General features: G+C 37.3%; 1 protein-coding gene across 1 annotated transcript in view; it reads right to left on the bottom strand.

Moving 5' to 3' along the window:
- The window catches only part of sff (BRSK family serine/threonine-protein kinase sugar-free frosting), a 43,981-nt gene extending 27,071 nt beyond the window's left edge, over positions 1–16,910 (bottom strand). The window contains exons 1-2 of the mRNA XM_028304311.1: positions 16,826–16,910; positions 14,063–14,374 (exon numbers count right to left, since the gene is read on the bottom strand). Of these exons, the coding sequence (XP_028160112.1) occupies positions 14,063–14,153 (91 nt within the window). The 5' untranslated portion in view covers positions 14,154–14,374; positions 16,826–16,910. The remainder of the gene's footprint in view (positions 1–14,062; positions 14,375–16,825) is intronic.
- Between the last annotated feature and the right edge of the window lie 183 nt (positions 16,911–17,093).

Below are 17,093 nucleotides of genomic sequence, written 5' to 3'. Positions count from 1 at the left end.
TTAAAGTAACCGTGATCATCAACAATCAACATACACGTTATTTAGGATCTACAAGGTAACGTAGCGCGTAGGGACTATGCCTTCATATCCAACATCGTTAAAAAGTCCCACAAAAGTCAATTTACAAATGTTTTATGTCCTAAATTCTAAAAAACTCAATCGTGTTTCGCAACAATAATTCATATGGCTTAGGCTGGCCGTAGACGACATTCAAGTGACAAAGTAGGCAGATAGGTCGTTCGTTTCAGCCAAATGACGTCCACAGCTGGACAAAGGCCTCCTCCAAGGATTTCCATAAGGACCGGTCCTGCTCTGCCCGCATCCAGGTTCATCCCGCGACCTTCACCAGATCGTCAGTCCACCTAGTGGGAAGCCCGCCCACGCTACGTCTTTTCGGCCCGTGGTCGCCACTCGAGAATTTTCTGCCCCAACGGCCATGATCTCAACGAGCTATGTGCTATGTTCTCTTTCTTTTTTGGGGGGAAGGAAGTATACCACCACTTTGTGTAAGTAGAAGTTAGAAAGAAACCCTATTGTGACTTCAATATTATCATAGGGTACCACCTATATTTAGCAGAGGCTTGAAACGATTGCTTGCCTCAAATATTTAATAGTACATAAATGTCGTCTGTCACAAGCCTACGCGAAGTTAAAACATTTCGCCTGAAACCCCGGAGTTCAATTTCATCGTTTCCTTTTATCCAGTGGAATTGTATTGAGTTGTAACACTCCCCGCTACTACAGACTTTTTATTCGGGGTGTTATTCAGTATGAACATGTATAAAAGTGTGCACATTACACCGATTTGGTATTCCATAATGTAAAAATTAGTACCCAACTATCGGCTGATAAAAAGTCTAGTCTCAAACATCTCCATACCAGAATTGTTTTAAATCTAAGAGTGCAAATTTTTTAAGGTTTCAGGAACTCAAAGAATTCTAGATTAAATGAAAGTAGACCACGTAAAGCACTAGCAGGTGGCCACTGAGGTATTTTTTAGTCATTTTTAACATTTTATGATTTGATCAGGTCCAAGGTGGAAACTGGAAGCGAGCTTCACTTGGATCCCTTAACTTTCTACAGATAAACTACACCTTGATTCATTAAGTACAGAGTACTTACTTGACTTTTTTGGGTTTTTATTGGGGGTCAAGCTGTAGATCCTGGCTATACAGGAGTTGCAGCGGTGGGAACAAGAGGTAGGAATAGTCATAACTATCTCAAATCCTGATTTGGTGCCGTTTTAACGTGTGTGAGATTGTAATAACATAATATTAATAATGGGTGGGTTATAACAGCTCTATAGAAATAAACTCAGAATGTACCGAAGATGGTACAGATAGTGTCAAACAGCAGTAGTTCGAAACAACTGTAGTCGTTTAAACATTGCCCTGAAGTTACAGGAAATAAGGCACTATGATCACTATTATTCACATGTGAGTAGAGAGTTATTTTTATATTAATTAGAGATACATGTTATTAAAGAGGGTGTTCCAAAACCAGCACGTTACGGGACTACTCCCAATTTCCCACCTCTTGTTCCCACCGCTGCAACTCCTGTGTAGCCAGGATCTACAGCTTGATCGCCAATAACCCATTGCAACTAGTGAAGGTCAAGTTTGGATCCGCAAAGAGATAATCACAAGAACATAGGAGGAGTTCGAAGTGACGGTGTTTCCACCAAAATTAGCACGTTACACCGAAGACACTGGAGTGCCTAGCTGGGTCAAAACAATACCTACTTATAACCCCTTTTTTCCTTAAATTGACGTGATAGACTTGTGCGATGCGTCTTAGGCCCATCTACTTTAATTAATTACCTGCAGTGTCAGTATGACGTGATAATTTTGGAACATCCTGTATAATATCAGCCTCGACTAGCGTAGAATTAGTATTTCTGCCACCGGACCGGAAAATGTAATAAGGTCCTTAGGGATCGGATTGATGGGAATTATAGGGAACTGGGAAGTTTTTTTTTGTTGCCTGCCTTCATTACGTCTTCTGGTCTGTGGTCGCCACTATAAAGCTGAGTTGCACCATCTTAACAAACGTCAATAATCTGTCAAACTCCTTACAAAAAAACACCGGTTACCGTTAAAGTTAGGTGGTGCAACTCAGCCTAAAACTTTTCTAACCTATTGGCCCAATCAGTAAATCGTGTTAGATCTAAGTACGGTAATTCAAGAAGTTATGGCTAGCGAATCTAGCGATATTTAGTAGGTACTAAAAGTTAGCATTATTCGGGGTTCCAATTATTGGAATTTAGAATCACAGTGCCTTTCGAACCTTAACTTCGAACTCTGTTCTTCTGATTAATTGCGTTGCGGGTCCAATGACAGTTTAACTTTCCCCCGGGACTAACTTGACCTTCACTGGTTGGGTTTTTGGCGGTCAAGCTGTAGATCCTAGCTACACAGGAGTTGCAGCGAGAACGAGACTCGTATCATTATCATCTCAGCCATATGACGTCCACTGCTGAACATAGGCCTCCCCCAATGCTTTCCATGATGCCCGGTTGATAGCGGCCTACGTCCAGCGCCTTTCTGCTACTTTTACGATGTCGTCGGTCCACCGGTTGGTGAGACTCGTAGTTAGCCTTAATATATGTTTATCTTCAGCGTTTTTCTCATCATGCTGATGGATTTTTCCACTTCTGCTGTCACCATGGAGTCGGCAGCTTTAAGCGCTGTGCCTCCAAGCGTGTCTATAGCTCCGATCAGAGACAAGCAGACCATGCGATCTATCAACATAAGTGAGTACCTATTTTTGAAGTTTCATCCGCCACTTCTCAGCACCAGCCTATAATTATGTTGTCCCGAAGTGGTGGTAGGGCAAGCTATATTTGGGACGTGTAAACGCTCTGGAAAGGACCTATCAGACTTAATAAAAGATTTGATTTGATTTAACCAAACTGTGGTCTAGTGGTAAGAACGCTTAAGTAATTGTCTCAAATCCAGAGGTCCCGGGTTCGATTCCAGTTTGATGTAAACTCACACTAGGCCCTCTGATGATGAATATTATTTATTGTTGCAGATCCATTCCTAACAAATTCGTTGCTGCAAGCGTTGGCTGACGAATCCGAACATAAGAGACGGTTTCAAAGATACAGGGAGGTTTCTGTTTAAGGCGATTAGAGTCCTCAATGACCTTGAGCGTTTAACCTTCAGGCTTCGCACAACACCCGCGCACCCCGCACGAAAACTCCGATTTGACACCGATCAAAAATACACGGGCATAGGTAGGTACAGAATAGAAGCTCTTTCTTCATACATTACTGCCTATTATTTTAAACTTGAATTGATGAACCTTGATGTCGATGTCATTCAACCCAGGCGCAAGTGATCGCCCGAAATGTTCTAAACTAGCGCACCGTATAGTAAGGTATTTATATTTAACAAAAATTACAAATCCATGAACATTTTGTATGGGATAATATTTTTTATTTTATTTTATTTAGCTTACAATGTATGTTGTGTGTAAACTATGTTTGTTCGGGTGGAATTTTGCAAGCTGAATTAGTTAGACCCATTTCCTGACGACAACCGATTGAGTTAAAATTTCGGATACACATGCAATTCGGATGACAATGCAATATTATGATGACATGGAGCTGATCTGATGATAGAGCTGGAAAGTCAGTGACCCCATAGGAACTCCGGAATAAAACGACTCCATCGAGTTGAGGCTCGTTTGATTTGTATTTATTTATTTACATTAAGGTTTACATAGTTACGGTAAACTAGTTATGTCCTCCAACATGCCATCACGCATTATCCAAGTACCTAAATAAGCATTAAGATAACGAAATAAGCATATTAAGCATATCATATTACAATAACAGTCTAAACTGCTGATGCTGAGTCGGGATAATTGAAATCAACATCCTGCAGTTCCCGGTAGACGCCTCACGCCACCGGACCGATAATCAGCCCTATATAAGAAGCCCGTGATGATGGTATTCATACATTAGATTTTAGGCTTCCCACTTCGAAGCACCTTAGGCTAGTACCGTTCAATCGCTGAACACTTAGTTGTAATTTATGTACTTTATAATTTCATTAAAATCATTGAAAGTTTAAAGTTTTAGTTTTTTTATAAAGTCTGCTCGCCGCACAAACTTGACTAACTACTTTACAAATCACGAGCACCTATTTCAATTCTATATNAGTCTGCTCGCCGCACAAACTTGACTGGCGCAGCCGGTAGGATCTCGCGTCGCGATAATCAAAGTATAACGATTATATCGGTCTTGAGCAATCGCGGTTAGGCTATCAAGTCTACAACGGCGGGATCCACGAACCAAACAAATAAGTCAAGCGGCACCAGCACCAGCAGCAGCACCAGCAGCAGCAGCAGCACCAGCAGCAGCAGCGTCACACCGAGAAGATATGGGGGTGAGCGGCAAGTGAGTAAACCTTTTCGCTACCGTTTTTGTACCATTCTTCCCAAATTTTTGTAACGTTCTTTATCCCAAATCATAATAAACGTTACTGCTCGTAGTTCCTTCCACTTTAAGGATTACGCCAGCGCTTAGTAATAGGAAAGAAATATTTTGAAATTGTTTATTTTATCAGAAAATTGTTAATTAATTAAAATGGAACATATAAATGTTATACCTAGTGAAATGTTAAATTTAATACCGAAGTTTGAAGGCGACGGTAAAACATTGAATTTATTCCTGAGGGAATGCCAATATGTTATAAATATATATAGAGGCCCTGATGAAAATGTAACACAATACAGTTATGTATTTCATGCGATAACTAGTAGATTAGTAGGACGCGCAGCGGCATTGTTAAGCGAGCGCGAAGATATTAATACATGGATAGCATTAAAACAAGTGTTAACCCAGCATTTTGGAGACCCTAGATCGGAAGCTTGCATAGCGATCGAACTAGAACAAATTAAAATCAAACATGGAGAGTCGTATAGCGAGTTATGTCATCGTATTCAGAATGTTAAGAGCACACTGATGTCCAAAGTCAACATGATTGAGGACGAAGGCATTAAAGCAGCTAAAGTAATTATATACGATAATACCGCGTTAAATGTCTTTCTATTCAATCTAACTGAAGACATGATTAGAGTGATTAGACTTAGAGGTTGTACCACATTAGAGCAAGCCCTAAGCATTGTGACTGAGGAGGAAAACTTCCAATTTCAGTACAACATGAAAAATAAGAACAAAGGAGTCACACCTACTCCTAGTAAACCCAGCTTTACCCAATCTCAACCGGCATTTAAACCGAATTTCGTATCGCCAACTCAAGCATTTAAGTTTGGCATACCTTCCAATAATAATAATCCATTCAAACAAAACTTCACACCTTTCAATAGGTTTAATCCAAATGGACAAAACTTCAGATATAATATGCCACAGAATCCTAATAATATGTCCAATCAACCCAAGTTTGTTTTCTCAAATCAGAATCCACAAAATTTCAGATTCCAGCCTAATCAAAATCCTATACCTATTTATAGGATGCCTAGCAATAATAACAATCACTACAGACCTAACCCATATTCGGTCCCAATGAATCGATTCAATCAATTTCCACAACAAAATAACCAATTTAAATTCGGATTAAGCAACCCACCTTTGGCGCAACGTCCCTCATACAAGTTGGACACTGATGTTTCAATGCGTTCAGCAGCTCCAATCCATCATAACTTAATAAATAACCCTGAAACCCCGGAAACACTCTTTTACGAGCCAGAGCCCGAGAGTCCCGAGGACCAGTACTATTATTACTACGACGGTCAGTACGAGGACGTACCTCAGTATGAATCAGAACAAATAGTAGAACCGGAAACTCATAATGACGAAAATTTTCAAATAGAAGCCTCACCGGATATAAATCGGAAGTGATAAATCTAAATTATTATGACGGAATGTTAAGATTGCCACACGTGTTAATACCTGAAATTAAAGCAAAGTTTATGATAGATACGGGAAGTACACGATCGTTCATAAGCCCGAAAAAGGCTAACGAGTATTTCAACGCCTATAAATATGTAGAGCCATTTGAAGTCATTAGCACGCACGCGCGTAGTAGCCATAATGAAGTAATCCATATTCCATTATTAAAATCATTTGCAACCACAGGAAGTCATAAGTTTTACGTGTATAACGTAGACAATCGTTTCGATGGCTTGATAGGTAGCGACTTGTTAAAACAGTTGGGCGCTACCATAGACATGGACAAGCAAATATTAAAAACTCATAACGCACAGTTGCGAATAATATATAGCCCACCATATGAAGTAAGTATAGCACCGCGATCCGAGTCACGTGTTAAAATCCCCACCACTGTGTCAGAGGGTGACGCAATAATTAATTATACTAACTTCGGACAAGGCGTTCGTATGCCCAGTGCTCTCGTGAGCTGTCAACGAGGTTACGCGTATACCGTGATCCAAAATAGTTCGGATAACTATATAACGATAACTATATCTAAACCATTCGCAGTAGAACCGTACAGTGTCAGTGAAATACCAGTTAATAATATGAGTGACGCACCGCAAGGTTATGAGATCGACGAAGTGTTACAGCAGAATCTGGAAAAACTCAGGTTAGAACATATGAATGATGAGGAAAGAAAGGTTATTAGGAATCTTTGCTATGAATACCGTGATATCTTTTACTGTGAAAAAATACCTTTGAGCTTTTCAAACAATGTAAAACACCAAATCCGTACTAAAAATGAGGATCCTATTTACGTAAGACCATATAGGTTACCTCAAGTCCAGACAGACGAAATTAATAAACAAGTGGAAAAACTTTTATTAGATAATGTAATTCAGGAATCACATTCCCCGTGGAATGCTCCAGTGCATCTAGTTCCAAAGAAAATGGATGCATCAGGTGAAAGAAAATTTAGGATGGTCATTGATTACAGACGTTTAAATGAAATCACAACCGACGATAAATACCCATTACCCAATATCGCGGATCTTTTTGATAAACTAGGAAAATCAATTTACTTTACCACCTTGGATTTAGCAAGTGGGTACCATCAAATCGAGATAGATAAGGATGACAGACAGAAAACAGCATTCAGCACCCAAGCGGGGCACTACGAATTTCTGCGCATGCCGTTCGGTTTAAAAACCGCGCCGGCGACATTCCAACGCGCTATGGATAACGTACTGCGTGGGTTACAAGGAATGCACTGTTTAGTCTACCTTGATGACATCATAGTTTACAGTAATAGCTTACAGGAACACATTCAGAGCTTAAGAAAGATATTTGATCGCTTAAGAGAAACCAACCTTAAAATCCAATTAGACAAATCTGAATTCTTACGCAAGGAAGTCTTGTACTTAGGACACACAATCACTAAGGAAGGTCTTAAACCGAACAATGACAAAATTAAAGCCATCTTAGATTTCCCTATTCCCACAACTACAACAGAAATCAAAAGTTTCTTAGGTCTTATAGGTTACTATAGGAAGTTTATAAAAGACTTCGCCAAGATAACACAGCCACTTACCAGTTGTCTAAAAAAACGTAATAAAATAATAATTGGTGACAAATACAAATCCGCTTTCGAGAAATGTAAGGAACTTTTAACAAACGCACCATTGTTACAATATCCCGATTTCGAGAAACCGTTTGTTTTAACAACAGACGCCTCTAACTTCGCTATCGGAGCCGTATTATCACAAGGAACTGTAGGCAGCGATAAACCGGTCGCCTACGCAAGTCGTACACTGAACGAAGCCGAGACGCGATACAGTACCATCGAAAAAGAATTACTAGCCATAATTTGGGCAGCAAAGCATTTCAGACCGTATTTGTATGGTAGAAAGTTTACAATCTACACCGATCACAGACCACTAGCATGGTTAAATTCAATAAAGGAACCCAACAGTAAACTCACCAGATGGAAGTTACGTTTAGCGGAATTTGATTATGACATCATATATAAAAATGGTAAACAAAACAGCAACGCTGACGCGTTATCCCGAATTAAGTTAAACGCACTCACCGATGATGAAAATATGTCAATGCAAGTAAATATAGACAATGATAAACCATCAAGTATAGTGACAATTTCATCAGATTCCAGTAATTCAATTAATTCCCAGAAACGCGTAGAAAAAAATGATTACGGAGCTATTAGATCACCATCAAATAGTAGCACAATATCAGCACCAGAAAGTAGTTCACATTCCGCAACAGCACACTCCGCTAAAGACATAGATACCATAGGTATATCCATATTAAATGAAGCAATAGACACGAAACCCAATCAAATCATAGTAGATTCTTGGGGATTAGACAAGTTAGAAGTAGTTGATGTTTCTAATTCCAAACAACGCATTTTAGAAATCAATTTACCATTAAATCGCCCTGATCTAATTAAAGAGTTCTTAAAACGATATACCCGACCTAAAGTAAAACATTTTATCCACTTCACTGACCCTAATCATCGTAAATTATTTGTAGAAACAATAATAGCATTGTTTAAAAAAGATACTGTACATTTCTTTGAATGCACAGAGCGAACCATATGTATATATTTTGTATAAATATATATTATAATATTTTATGTATTATATTGTGTACATTTTTGTAGCTTTTTAGCACCGCCTACTAAATATCTCTGTTTTGCTCAAGGTCAGCTGGTAGAGAATGACGTATGGCATTAAGCTCGCCTTTTTGTACAGAACATTGTTGTGTGTGCAATAAAGTCTTTAAATAAATAAATAAATAAATAAACCATTCATATAACAGACGAACAAGAACAACGCGCTATAGTACTAACTTATCACACCGGAACAACATGTCATCGTGGAATACGAGAAACAATAATGCGTCTTAAACGCACTTACTTTTGGAGTAAAATGGAAGAAACTGTTTCAAGCATCATAAATGCATGTGAAACTTGTAAAAAAATGAAATATAATAGAAAACCTTTTAAGCCCGAATTACAGTTAACACAAACTCAAACAAAACCATTTCAGGAAGTTTTTATGGATCTGTTTAGTATAGAAGGCAAATACTATCTTACAATCGTAGACGCGTTTAGTAAGCTAGGACAGGCTATGGAAATACCTAATAGATCTACACCGGAAGTAGTTAGAGCATTGCTAAGGTATTTCTCATTCTATGGAGTTCCGACAAAAATCAATTGCGATCCAGGCTCAGAATTCAATAACGCCCTTTTAAAAGAAATGTTAACATTTAATAAAGTGGAATTACACATAGGTACTCCACATAACCCCAACTCAATGGGAATCGTTGAAAGATTCCACTCAACACTAATCGAGATTTACAGACTCGCTAAATTCGAACAAAAATTCACAGACGCAGCAGCCGTAATGACGTATGCAATATTGGCATACAATCAAACGATTCACTCAACAACAGGTTTAACGCCTTTTGAAGTAACTTTCNAATGACCCTTAATAAATAAGTTAACAAAATTGTTGGTTTTTTAATCTTCTAGTTTAGTATCCGGCAACAAGCTGGAATAAACTGGATGCAAGTGGCCGGAGACAGAAATCGGCGGAAGGTTCAATAGAGACCTATTTTCGAAGACGAACCCCAAAGGTTGCTATAGATAGAAAGAATAGAGCTTCTTATAGGCAAGGCCAACAAAACTGATAAGTTTATAAATACTTTAGAAGTCCAATGACAGTTTAGCTTTCCCCCGGGACAAACTTGACATTCACTGATCGGGTTTTTGGCGGTCAAGCTGTAGATCCTGGCTACACAGGAGTTGCAGCGGTAGGAACATTTTTGAACAAGTTGCATTTGGAATGAAAATGTTGCGAAGACGGGAAAATCTACTACCTACCTAAGTGTAGTTGCCGACTCGCGGCTAAGTACAGGCTAGTAGGTATTTCCTTTAGTTAAAACCACTCTTTACCCAGCTTATCGTGTAAGTAGGTAGGTACTTTAGGTATTTATAAGGTTATTTAACATAAAGGTTTGTTGCGTGCCAGCAATACTAAATTGAAGAACGTTTAAAGTTGTTCAAGGCTCTATTATTTATTAAGGTAGGTTAGTAACACGTTAGAACATAATTTTACAGAGCTTTACACTTAATTTGAAAGAAAGAAAGAAAAAATTTCTCACTATTCGTAATGTATTTTCTAACTTATCGTTTAGGTAAGGAATTAAAACACAGTTGATTTGAATCAACTATACCTACTTAACAATTTTATTATGTTACTGTCAATCAAAAAAGATGAAAATTAATAAAAACCGTATTTGCTTTCATACTTTATAGGAGTCTACTATAAAAGTACCTAGCTAGTCCAGCACTCAAGAAGATTGCAAGTCTGTCCCTCCATTTAACGGTTTTGTAGGTAGGTAATCATAATGGAGACACCCAAGTTACTTAACATAGATTTTTTATAAAATTTACACTTAACCTGCCTGAACTTAACCATTAAAGCTTAAATAACTTTTAAGTTATTCTAAAACGTTTTATTTTTAACTTACTTAACCCTAAATTGCGCGTGTGGTTCATGCGTTTTGGCATAAGTTACTCAATATTTCGTGTTGAAACTTACATACTACATTATAAACACATACCTAATCTAAAATCATGTAAGCACCTACCTACAAACTGACCCCTAAATGTATATGAGCTGTTTAGATAATTTTACTTAAATTAGTTTACAGTATAAGAATTCATAATCCTATTTTTAGTTCAAATTCAAATTCAAATTTTTTATTGCTTATTAAGTGTTTACAATTAGGTCTTAATCTAAACAATGAGCTTATAACTTAATAACCCGTTCATGGGTATTGCAATATTACTTAGTGGTGAGAGAGGACTAGTTACCCTTTTAAACACTTTGATCTTATAGTCCAGTCAATAAAGCATTATAGATGGAAATCCGTGGAACACAATTTTTGACTTCGGGACTTTATTTAGACTAGTTAGGAGGTGAACATAGCAAAAGTCCCCGCCCTTAGCCCTTAAGCCGGCGGGGAGAGGGGGGTTTAAAGGTACCACTTTTCGGTTTTTCGCTTAATCCTCGGAAACTATGCGTCCTAGTGACATGACTACTATGAACCAAAAAAGCTTATTCAATTTGCTACAGGTGAGATAATCAAGTTTTTCTATATCTTGTATAGTTTTCGCGGCAACTGCTCTAGAAGGTCTGTAATATTGGAAATTTTATTTTTGTCTTACATGTTTCCATCAGGAGAAAATCGACTAAATCAACATTAAGCTAATATTCTAGACATGCGGGAGTATGTTAAGCCTAGTTCCAGGGAGGGGACTGCACCGTGCGTATATTTAGACGAACCAATTGAAGCCACTTTTGACTCCTCATCACTCAAAAAGTACTGTGCATTAACACTTTAAATTTGGCTCATGGGTTGAGACTTGCAAGATAAACATCAGCTTCAAATTTCATAAATATACCTCAAACGGTTCTTTAGGTATTGTCGTCTAAAAATCTACATGGCTGACCTATAAGACCAAATTCTAACCACTTCCAGATGACCTTGAAAGTTCAAATTTGGCATCCAGATAGGTAGTTGTGTAAATACAAAGGAACAAATATAAAACCATTAAATTTTAACATTTCACAGGTGATAGATAGATTTTAGTGTCCTAAATGACGATTTTTGAACGTCAATACCTAAATAACCATTTGAGGTATATTTATGAAATTTGATGCTGATGTTTATCTTGCAAGTCTCAACATATGAGCCTAATTTGAAGTGTTAATGCACAGTGCTTTTTGAGTGATGAGGAGTCAAAAGTGGCACCAATTAGTTCGTCTAAATATACGCACGATGCAGTCCCCTCCCTGGAACTAGGCTTAACATGTTCCCGCATGTCTATAATGTTTTATTAACCCATTTAGACCTACCGTACCCTATGTGGTACGGTATATTATTGAAAATATTTTGAAGTACCAAACTGTTGTTATTTTGTAAAAATGATTGTGACAGTAAGCTTAAAGTGATTATTTTACATAAAAATATTTAAAAATGCGTTTTAACAGGTGGTTTCGGAAATATTTTTAAAATTCCTCGACAGAAAACAAAAAGAATATTTACAATGTATTCAAGAAGGTATATTTCATATTATTCATGGTAAATTATATTATTTATCCATTTTATTTCAAAAATAAAGTACAATAGATATCATAACTACGAAAAAAATATTATTGAGATTATTTTTATACCATTTTTTCTAGTCTAAAATAGGTGTACCCTATAAGGTACAGTAGGTCTATGCATAAGCAAAATCATGCGAGAAAATGTAATTTAATTTTTATTATTTTTCATTGTTTTAGGCTATTGATGCTTCACTTGATTGCCACAACTCTAGAAAAAAAATATAATTTCAGCAAACAAAGCAATTTTGGTATTTTTTTACTGCTTTCTTATCAGATGGCCGCTAATGGTGATCAGACTGACGAAGATTCAGGCGATAACGATAGTGTCAATATAAATAATTATCCTCAGAGTTTTCTTCGATGGATTTGCTAAATTTCCGTCACCGTATTGTTAAATGCGGTTATTGATAGCAATAAACGTAACAAGTCAGAAGAAGCCAGGTCTTCTTCAGCTATCCTCACTAACTTTGGAGAAGGTAGGAAAAAAGAACCAAATGTGATTAGTGCCACATAAAACGACTTACAAGCTATGCCAAGAGTAATACTGGTGATTATGTGATTTTATTTTTATTTTATGTCATACAAAAATAAATAAAAACCTGCTTTGAACAACTAGTATGTTTTGCATGCATATAGACCTACTGTACCCTATATGGTACGGGCTCCCCACGGCCCCCTTTTTATGGATTATTTTTTTAAATATTTTTTTCATGATTTTTATGCTTCCCTTTGTAAGTTCTTGTTGAGAAATCAATTATTATTTACAAAAATAATTATCGGTCTAAATGGGTTAATGTTGATTTAGTCGATTTTCTCCTGATGGGAACATGTAAGACAAAATTAATATTTCCAATATTACAGACCTTCTAGAGCATATACCGCGAAAACTATACAAGATATAGAAAAACTTGACTGTCTCACCTGTAGCAAATTGAATAAGCTTTTTTTGGTTCATAGTAGCCATGTCACTAGGACGTATAGTTTTCGAGGATTAAGCGAAAAACCGAAAAGTGGTACCTTTAAACCCCCCTCTCCCCGCCGGCTTAAGGGCTAAGGGCGGGGACTTTTACTATGTTCACCTCCTAACTAGTCTAAATAAAGTCCCGAGGTCAGAAATTGTGTTCCAGGGATTTCTCTCTACACCGTTGTTAAAGCATTCATTGACTGGACTATTAGTCAAAAGGCCGAGAAGCGATTTACCCTTATCATTTTTAGTTCCTGTGTCTTAATTTGACACCTAAGCATTTGGCCGGTTTGTTAACCCCAAAAAAGTGTTTTAATCATAAAGTAAAAAAAAACTGTTCCAAAGAGTCCCAATCTCATTTTTATGAAACGTAGGTTTCAAGCAATAAGGTTTCGTAACCAAAGTAACTCTTGTCATTACTCAACACCCGTACGGGCTGGGGTTTGGGGTGTGTTTCGATCTCGAACGATTCTCGTCCCGGTGGGGTCTTAAATTTTATGTTCATGCCGAAAATAGGCACGGCCGGTTTCGGAAATCAAAACCTTGGGAAGGTTAACGTTTTGGTTATCGGTGGATACTTAAATAGGTAACGACGGAGCCAATTACCTAAAATACATACGTAGGTGGTAGATACGAAAAAAGTGGTGAAGCGATCACCAAATTGAATCAGTCACGAATTTTCAGGGAAGTAGGCAATACTATTCCCTACGTACATAATTAAATTATTTTAATGCAACAATTCCTTTACAAGTTACACGTTGGCGTAGTTTAATAAATTGTAAAGCACAAAAAAAAACAAACAAACTAAAAAGTTATGATGATATTACAGTATGAACTTAGGTATAATATTTTCAATAATGTAAACTTTGTATTTTAATACGTCTTCATTAACCCTAAACTTCTCAATGGGGCCCTAAAGCCCTTTAGTAACTAGTGCAAGAAACTTATAAACAAGAATTAACCCTTAATTGGCATAGGGGTCCGTCAGACCCCACTCACCTGTTTGTCCTTTCCCAAGCGTCTTCTCCAATCTGAAAGGGCCCACATATTGGTAGGCCTCAGTGGAGGCCGTAGACCCGCCGCCTTCCATGATGAGACTTCACGGCGCGCCGACAAAACCTCTCATAGCCACAACGTGGTCTGACAGACCAGTCGTGTCAAATGTTTGACGGTTGAAGATCCGTGAACGGCATTTTGTCCTTCACGCGACGATATTTGTTGATAAATACATTTCAAATTCACTTCTGCCATGAAATTAGTCAAAACGTTGTGTCATATTGTTCACTTGCGTTCTGGGGGAATTTGGTTTACCTATTTAATTCGAGATGTTATGTAAAGCTCCATTCAGTTCGATGACAATGCCTTCGATTGAAAAGACCTCAGTGATGTTCTTTTGATAAGGAATTATTAATAGATGTGTGTAGGCGGGCTTATCTTGCAAAGCTATGTAGGATAACTTGAAAACGGCTTACTGGAAAATATTTTTCATTTTTCAAATACCAAAGCTTTGAAATGCAGAAATAGTTGGAACGTTTTTAGCTTGATAAAGAATATTTTCCATCCACACGCCAAGGGCTCAAAGATTGATGTTCTGTGTATTCAAGATCATCAGTCAATGCAGGTGATGTAGTTTGGAGGCGTGCCAATAGTTCAACTAGACCTCTGCAGTACTGACAGATTAGTATGTCCAATTTGCAGTTCGATGTAAGTTTAGATACTGCGGCTGCCAATTTTGAAGATGGAGACTGTTGAACTGTTGGGAGGTTATTATACATATTAGAAGCTTAATTTGTTGCACCTATTTTGGGAATAACTTATGTCACACTATTTTGGGAATAACTTATGATAAAGACCAATCGTGAAAACATGCCTTGTAAGATAGAAGAATTCAGTGAAACAGAGTTGCTTAGTTAGTTGCAATGTATTTTTGAATCAAGGTTGCTTTCCTTGGAGTCCTTGAATCGAAGTAACTAATTGCCAAGCTTTCTTGAATGACTACTTGGCTACCTATTAAAGAGCTTTTGTCTTCTCGTTATCATTGTTTCCGAGAACTTTAAGTACCTACTTTAACAAAACCGACTTATTTAATAGAATAAAAATGGTATCATTATTATTTCACTGTATTAAGTCTGTCTACCTGTGCTCTAACACTTAATGAATTGAAGTTTCCTCAAAATAAAATTACGATTTGGTAGGTTGACAGACTGGGCGAGACGACTGTACTAGTCGTACATCCTTTTTAGTTCTACGCTATCAATTTCTGATTCTGGACCTAGCCTACATTGAAGTACCGAGACATGCGAACTGCCTAATCTACCTCATGAATGTTGTCCTTCCCTATCTCACGAGCACGAGTGACAAGGGCGGTACCTACTTAGGTATTTAAGAATTCATCACTACGGGCCGCCTGTCCGAAGTACGGACTAGAATCTAGACTATTTAGGTTCTGCACAGAATGTTACATGAGTTCTATCTTGCTTTGGTTTACGCCTGCCTGGATAAAATATTATTATTTACTATTTTTAGCACTGTTTTCAAGAATAACGTACTTTTGTCGTCTATTTTGGTCCTTTAACCCGGATTCCTTATTAATATTGTACACAGCAGGCGATGATTGGCGGTTTGTTACTATTTATATAAGCCACCCTACGCATTTTAATACCTTTTAAGTACTTTCGTTGATAGCTTTATCTACAGGACGTGTTTTGTAGAACACCGTCGATTTTACATGAATGTGACTTTTATTTTCTAACTTGTCTTGGCATTTTCGTCCTCAATCGTGTGGGTTATTCTTATATCACAACTGGTAGTGTCCAACTTTAGCTGAGCCGCGAGTCTTCAGACAAAGTTTAGTGTGACCGAGGAATGTTGTGCCCTTTGAAGAAAGAAAGATTGAATGTTTATTTGGGACTATTATCATGCAGGAAAATGTCATTTCCAACATTACTGATTCAACCCAGCAAAGTCCTAACCAAAATGAAGTTATTTTGCAAGTTTCCATGGAATCGGTCCCAGGACCTTTGAAATCAAGATCACCGAACTCCCTAGCCAGGCAAGACAATAATTTGTCTGATAAAATTAATCATTCTTCATTAACAGTCAATCAATAATGCATTTTCCACACTTTTCCTCCTCAATAACGTCATATTTACCACTCATATATCCACGACAAAATAGTCACAGAGCATCGTCTTTCTTCGAAACTTGCAACTGAAAGCATGGGACAATCGGTCTCTGACTTATTGATAACTTCCATACCATTAATGGCATGTTGTTGAACTGTAATTTTGTTTGATATTTCTTGCGAAACAAACTGAACTATTTAAATGATTAATGATTCTCAGAAATGTCATTCCAATTACATAGTACTTACGTCCTTTATAAAAAGTAGGAAAATAATAAATCAGCGCAAAATGTTTGTATCGCATATTCTTAGGATAATGAAATTTTTACAACCCACACGACGGAAGATTCAATTAAGCAAAGAAAAATATTTTCTTTACGTTTGTATTTTAATGAACCCAATTAATTCTTGAATTAGCAACATAAAAACTTTTCACAGAGCGTGTAAAATTAGTTATATAGTTTATATCAAATCAATGCTAAAACACGTCGCTACTGCAGCGTAAACCCTCGCTGAGATTTTCCAAAGATTTCCACACTTTTCAGTCCTCGCGGAGGCATTGGAATCGACCCGAAGAGCGTCGAGTTAATTTCAATGAATAAATACTTTTTAAACACTCTAGTTAGATGCTCACTTACTAAACAATTTAAACACTACACAACTAATAATAACTGCACATGATAACACTGTATAATCCGCATACAACGTTCCTTCGGTACGTCACTGGAAAATCAATATTTGCCGTCTTAACGTTAGTATCTTTTACTAAATAACTGTGTCCCGGGCCGCGATTGTTCGTGCACTGGTCAAAAAGTTTGTTTCTCTTTTTTTGGCATTTTTTTTAAATGGTACAAAAATGTAAAGTGTTACATAATACAATAAATTCTAGGTCAAATTGCTATGTTT

This window comes from Ostrinia furnacalis, unplaced genomic scaffold (assembly GCF_004193835.3).
Source record: "Ostrinia furnacalis isolate ACB-3 unplaced genomic scaffold, ASM419383v2 OfSCF0142, whole genome shotgun sequence".
NCBI lineage: Eukaryota > Metazoa > Arthropoda > Insecta > Lepidoptera > Crambidae > Ostrinia > Ostrinia furnacalis.
Note: the sequence above shows the minus strand (reverse complement) of the source record. Positions and strands in the feature narration are given on the sequence as shown.